The 6873-nt window shown below is 36.7% G+C and overlaps 1 protein-coding gene across 1 annotated transcript in view; it reads left to right on the top strand.

The window, feature by feature from the left end:
• The window catches only part of LOC107644406, a gene marked incomplete in the record, with an annotated part of 7738 nt that continues 1334 nt past the window's right edge, over window positions 470–6873 (top strand). Inside the window, 7 exon segments of the mRNA XM_021102965.1 lie at window positions 470–660; window positions 1675–3303; window positions 3388–3600; window positions 4020–4223; window positions 4722–4904; window positions 5408–6119; window positions 6848–6873. Of these exon segments, the coding sequence (XP_020958624.1) occupies window positions 1734–3303; window positions 3388–3600; window positions 4020–4223; window positions 4722–4904; window positions 5408–6119; window positions 6848–6873 (2908 nt within the window).

Raw genomic sequence — 6873 nt, 5'->3', positions numbered from 1 at the left:
GATATAATGCAAAAAATAATTTTTTATTAATCAATCTAATTTTTTTGAAAAAAAAAACCCCTAAAACTTAAGTATGGAAAAGGAAGGACCAGATGCCCAATTTTTTGGTTTGTAGCTAGCTTACTGTATGCACAGAGTTGGATTTGAATTTCCGATATTTGTTTAATCGGACAGTCGAACTGACTACTCGACTGAACTAAGTTGATTTTTTTTTGTCAGTTAACCCAAGTTGGTTGTTTTTGTCAGTCAACCCAAGTTGGTTGATGCCCATTTTTTTTTTTGGTACTTGATGCCCAATTTTATTTGCTGTTTAAATTTGTACTACGATATTAACCAAAAAAAATTGTACTACGATAAAGGCCCAAAATACCAACTTAATGGGCCATATATACATGGGCCTGTCTCTAAGCTGAAGAAGCCCATTGATCAGAACAAAAGGAAGAAGAAGACAAAGACAGAGGAAGAAGAACATCGTTTCAGCACGAAGATAAGGATTTAAAGCCTCGCCATTCATTTCCCTCCTTCCACTTCCACACTTTATCGTCAACACCCATTCCCAGTTGCACCATAAAGACTCCGTTTTTACAATTTCTTGTGTTTCTGAACTTCAGGGACCCAACTTTCTGTGAAAATTTTTATTGGCCCTTTGAAGCTTCTTAGGTACTGTTTCTGCTTCACACACTGATGCTTGTTTATATTTCCGTTTGGCCTGTGAAGTTTCTTATCACTGTGTGGTTTTTTCGGTGATGTTTTTCATTGCTTAATTGAACTTCGGTTACTGTTGCAAGCTCTATCTATAGCAAATTGGAAAAAAGGATGGTGCTTTTTCTAGCTTAATTCACTATTCTAGCTTCTAATTTTGCTGAAGCACTCTGAGGTTTCATGGTCTCATCAATTATCTGCATGATTTGCTGCTCTATGAAATTGATAACAAAAATAATAAATAAAGCTTTGTTTATTGATTTATTTGGTTTAGTTGTAAGCATTATTTGCAGTCTACACTTCCCTATCTTTCTTTTTCTTTTTCATAAAATTTAAAAGAATATAACTTGTGAGGTGGAAATTCAGATTGTACTTAACTCATGGTAATTTTGATATGTGGTGTCATTTGGCATCATGTTGTTGTGCTACATTGTGACTTGTGATGGAATTTCAAATACCCAGGTTGATAATTGTGCTTTTCTTATTTCGAAAATGCCTTTGATGGAGAAAATAATTGGACTTGGAGTTTGAACATTTCTAAGCATCATGCTTGAATGAAGTGATAAGATGTATATAAATCATGTGTAAGCTTAATATAAAATATTGTAAAGAAAATTATATCACCATTAACCACATTCTTCGAGTTAGCGTAGACAAAATTGAAGTCTTTGTATGTAGAATTTGTCTTGTAGGTTGAAGAGTTAATTGACTATCTTTCTAATATCAACTCTTACGCAGCAATGTTTAGTTTTCCATGGGGTTATGCCAACTTTGATGTAGCCAGTGTTAGTATCTACTCATGATTGTTATGTCCTGTGGATTATGCATTTGTAAGATTTTGGTTGCTGAACCAATTAAATGATTTCTATTCGAAAGCGTCATTATTTTATTTTCATATATAGTGGATACTTGTTATTTAGCTTCTGATGTAAGGCATACTGACAATTCACATCTTTAATATGTTTTCTGAAGGTAACGCAATATGAACAGATTTTGATATATATATACTAAGTTCTACAATTTAAGCCAACATGAATTCTGTAATCCCATGCTCTGTTGGCAATCTTTCGCTAGTTCCTGGAATTGCCTTTTCGACAAGGAAGAGTAATTCTTCAACCAGGCTCAGTTTGCCAAGGAGTTCCGTAAAACAAGGATCATCAACTTGGAGATATCACTTACCCTCATTTGTTGCCAGTGGAGTATTTTCACATAACACAAGGAGATGCAGTTTTCATAAAAAATCTAGAACTTCCATATCAGCCACGGAAACAGATGTAGCAGTAGAGGAACCAGGTTCAACTGTGACGGATGAAGTTTCTGATGGAACTCCTCCTGATGAAGTTGGAACAACTGAAGATTCATCTTCTAAGACTGATGCCAATCCTGCTTCAGCTAAATCCAGACGTTCAAGACCCCCAAGGAAAAGTGAGATGCCTCCGGTAAAGAATGAGGATTTAATTCCCGGGGCAACTTTTACCGGGAAAGTAAAATCTATCCAGCCATTTGGTGCCTTTGTTGATTTTGGGGCTTTCACAGATGGGCTTGTTCATGTTTCTATGTTAAGTGATAGCTTCGTTAAGGATGTTAATAGTGTTGTTTCTGTAGGACAAGAAGTGAAGGTGAAGCTTGTTGAAGTGAACTCCGAAACTCAGCGTATTTCTCTCTCTATGCGTGAAAATTCTGCCCCTAGTAAGCAACGCAAAGATCCACCAACTAATACTACCAATAAACCTGAACCTGGGAAGAGGAGCACTCCAAAACCAAGTCAGAAGAGAGATGCTGCGAGGAAAAGCACAAAATTCGTCAAAGGGCAGGATTTGCAAGGTACAGTGAAGAATTTGACAAGGAGTGGTGCTTTTATATCTCTTCCTGAAGGGGAGGAAGGATTTCTACCCATATCTGAGGAATTGGATGAAATTGGGAGTGCTATGGGAACCACATCACTGGAGGTTGGTCAAGAAGTCGATGTACGTGTTTTGCGTACAAATAGAGGACAAGTAACATTGACTATGAAGAAAGAGGAAGATGTTATAGAGTCAGACTCACTTATTGGCCAAGGGATTACACACACTGCAACAAATCCTTTTGCTTTGGCTTTTCGTAAGAATAAGGATATTGCTGCATTTTTGGATGAGAGGGACAAAAGTCAAAATGAAGACGAGGAACCAGAAACTAAAAGCACTCCACAAGAAATCGAGGGAGCTGTCGAGCAGGGGGAAACTGTGTCGGATGTTTCTGATGTGCAGGTCGAACCAGAAACTGCAGATAAGTTGACAGAAGATGTTCCTGCTGCAGCAAAACTTGCTGAAGATGATGTTTCTGAAAGTGAGAAAGACGTTAATGAAGTTGAGGTACCAGAAATTACAAGCACTCTGCAAGAACTCGAGGGAGCTGTTGAGCAGCGGGAAACTGCGTCAGATGTTTCTGATGTGCAGGTCGAACCAGAAAGTGCAGATAAGTTGACAGAAGATGTTCCTGCTGCAGAAAAACTTGCTGAAGATGATGTTTCTGAACGTGAGAAAGACGTAGAAGCCAGTGCAAAGAATGGTTCCTCAACAGCTGTAGTGGATGATGAAAGCAATGTCTCAATCTCAGCTTCAGGTATAGATGTTACCACTGAGATGGAAACAGAGGTGGCTTCCGAAAGTTTGGCTACTGATGAGATTCTATCTAGCGCAAATATAGTTATCGATGAAGCTATCCAGGCAGATGACACAGAAAACAACGTAAAAGATGATTCATCCATTGACATTGTTAATAAGAACATTGTAGAAAGTGGAGTTGATCTTGCAGAAGAGGAAAAAGAGTCACAAAGTTCTAATGAAAAGGAAGAAGTTGCTGCTTCAGCATCAACCGACAGTGATGTATCAAGTACACCAGTTTTCCAAGAAAGTTCAGGTTCTGTGTATTCTGTGCACTTTCTCTGCTGAACAAATCCATGTCTAGTTCTAGGCCTTACTTATATTTATATGTGGTAATACTGATTGTAAGCCCACTCACAAAATGATAACTGAAATCAAACATATTTTGTGCTATAGCACATGCATGTACAAGAGCATTCTGTTTATTTTATTAATTATTGAATAATATTTTCATTGCATCATAAATAGATGATGATGTTGAACAAATGTTATGCATCAATTTCTTTTCTATTAAATTGTTATATTTCTTCATATATTACATGATATTTGACCACCACTGTTTTTTCAGTGTGATCACAATGAAATACTTTTATGTTACTGGAACAATTGATCTCATCATTATTGGCATAGTTAACAAGTGGATGATTTTCTTTTTTCCCTTTTAATTAAAAACAGATGGAACAGAAGAAAATGACCGAATTCCCTCTCCTGAAAGTCCTGCCACTGAGGTTGTGGAAAACCTCATTGATGAACCTAAAGAAGATGTGCAAGAGCAAATCTCTGCCACAGAGAATGGAACTGTTCCCGAGAACAAAGACGTTGATACTGTTTTGATTGGACAAAATGGCGAGTTGTCTCCTGAGGACAGCTCGAATACAGGTTATGATTCAATTTCTTTTCAATTCCTGCTTGTCTAATTTACTTTTGACTAACGAATTAATAAAATTGGTTGTAAGTTCTCTGAAATTGGTGTTTATTTTATCTCCATACATTATATATTAACTAAACTCTTCATAGAGATTATATGATATATTGATTTTACACGAGTCCCTGCCATTTGTAAAAGTATGCACTAATCTCCCTTGAGATTTAGACCGTCTGAGGTTTGGTTATGTGACACTTATCTCCTCTATAAAGGCGTGCTGTGTACACTATTGCATAATGTCAAGGGAGGTCAACGTAATTTATGCTCTCTATTAATCACGTTACATGTGATTCATTCTTTTCATTTTCAATGTGATCCCAATGAGTTATTTTGATCTAACTGAAGCTATTTTATATTGGCATATTTATCAAGCAGAATTTCCCCCCTATCTGTATCTTTGTTAAAGACAATAAAAGGGAGTGTGTCTTGAAATGTTAATCCTCTTTAAACAGATGGAACTGAAGAAAAAGATCAAGTTCCCTCTCCTGAAAGTCCTGTCACTGAAGTTGTGAAGGCTTCCATCGATGCAGAAGTTGAAGATACAGAAGTTGCAATCGCATCTGAGCAAAGCAGCACCTTTTCTAATTCTAATGGACAAGATGGCGCTAATGTTTCAGATCAATCCTCAACTAAAGGTTAAAACTTCATCTTATTCGCATCCTGTTGCATTCGACATGTTTTTGTGTCAAATTGGCATAAACATCACAGAAATACTTGAGCTTATACATGCATTTTAGCTTTTACTGTCAAAATTTCAAATTTGAAATTCTAAAGCATTTTGGATATAGTAAAGTATATAGTAGGTGAAGAGTTGCATGGTTGCTATAAATTTGACATATCATGGCTGCGCGTTACATGTATACTTAGACTTCTCATTTTTCCATCTTTTACATTGTTTCACTATTTGTGATTGGATATAATGTAACATGGTCCTATGGTAGTTTAGGTCAATCAATGCAGATGCTTCGCAATTCAATGTTGATCAATATGCTAACTTTGATATATTAAATAGATCAGAATTTTGACCAACAATCCTACACTGATATTTCATGGTTTTCCAGCCTTTGTATGTTATGCTTCACATTCTCACATAGGATGTCTAATAGCAAAATTCCTGTCCCTTTCTTATGGAGTGCAGCAACTATATCTCCGGCACTTGTGAAGCAACTTCGAGAAGAAACAGGAGCTGGAATGATGGACTGCAAAAAGGCTCTTTCCGAGACTGGAGGGGACATTATTAAAGCACAAGAGTATCTTCGAAAGAAGGGGTTATCAAGCGCAGAAAAGAAAGCAAGCAGAGTAACCGCCGAAGGAAGAATAGGCTCTTACATTCATGACAGCCGAATTGGTATCTTGGTAGAGGTAAACTGTGAGACAGATTTTGTCTCCCGAGGCGAAATTTTCAAAGAGCTGGTTGATGACATAGCCATGCAAGTAGCTGCGTGTCCTCAAGTTGAGTATCTTGTAACCGAAGATGTTCCTGAGGAAATTGTGAACAAAGAAAAGGAGATAGAAATGCAGAAAGAGGATCTCTTGTCAAGACCAGAGCAGATAAGATCGAAGATTGTTGAAGGGCGTATAAGAAAAAGACTTGAGGAGCTGTCATTGCTTGAGCAGCCCTACATTAAAAATGATAAACTTGTAGTAAAGGACTGGATCAAGCAGACTATTGCAACTATTGGAGAAAACATCAAAGTTAAGAGGTTTGTGAGGTTCAACCTCGGAGAGGGTTTGGAGAAGAAAAGCCAGGATTTTGCTGCCGAAGTGGCTGCACAAACTGCGGCAAAAGAAGCTCCTACACCAGCCAAAGAGCAACCAGCTGCCGTGGAAGCCAAGGAGACTGAACAAAAGTAAGCAGTTTATTACTTTTCACAAATTAAATTTAGGAAAGAATGTACATAAGTTGAATTTAATGGTGCTAAAAATTGCTTAATTATGTTAATGGCTTCTCATTTTGCTACAAATCTTTGAAGTACTAAAATGTAGGTTTACGTTAGAAAAAGATCCTGTAAAGGGAGTAGTAGTAAAGTGATAAAGTGAGTCGCACTATCTTAATTAAGAGTGATTAAATACTTACTTTCTCACTTTACCAACTTCCTCACTTTAGAGGAACTTGATCCAGCTCAATAATAACGGGGTGGAAGCAACAGTATAACACACTCGTTTTTCTTCGCTTCTGTAGTCACGAGATACGTTACTCTCTTTATGAAAACTAGTGTATTAATGTGCACTAGTGTCCCTCTTAATGCACCTTTTTATAAATTAAATGTGTAACAAGTGTAAAATTAGTTAAGAAGTAAATGTTTTATACTCTAAGAGGTCTTCGATTCAAGTTTTAGAATTAGCCAAAAAAAATGTGTTTTATGGATTATATGTATTGAAGGTTATTTTGTTTAATATTAGGTTTTTCAAGAATGTATTTTTCTCCCTACATTTTAATGTTACTTTGATTAAACGAAGATGGTATATGTGCATGTCTGTTTATACATATTTACTCTAGAGTTTACATAGCCAAATCCCAAATAAGAAGAAAACTGATGCCTTTACAAGTCCTAAATTGTTTGACATTCTGCTGCAGGCAATCAACAGTTGCAGTCTCTGCTG

The sequence above is a fragment of the Arachis ipaensis genome, chromosome B05, assembly GCF_000816755.2.
Source record: "Arachis ipaensis cultivar K30076 chromosome B05, Araip1.1, whole genome shotgun sequence".
Lineage (NCBI taxonomy): Eukaryota > Viridiplantae > Streptophyta > Magnoliopsida > Fabales > Fabaceae > Arachis > Arachis ipaensis.
The sequence above is the reverse complement of the archived record's forward strand: the minus strand, read 5'-3'. Positions and strand labels throughout refer to the sequence as shown.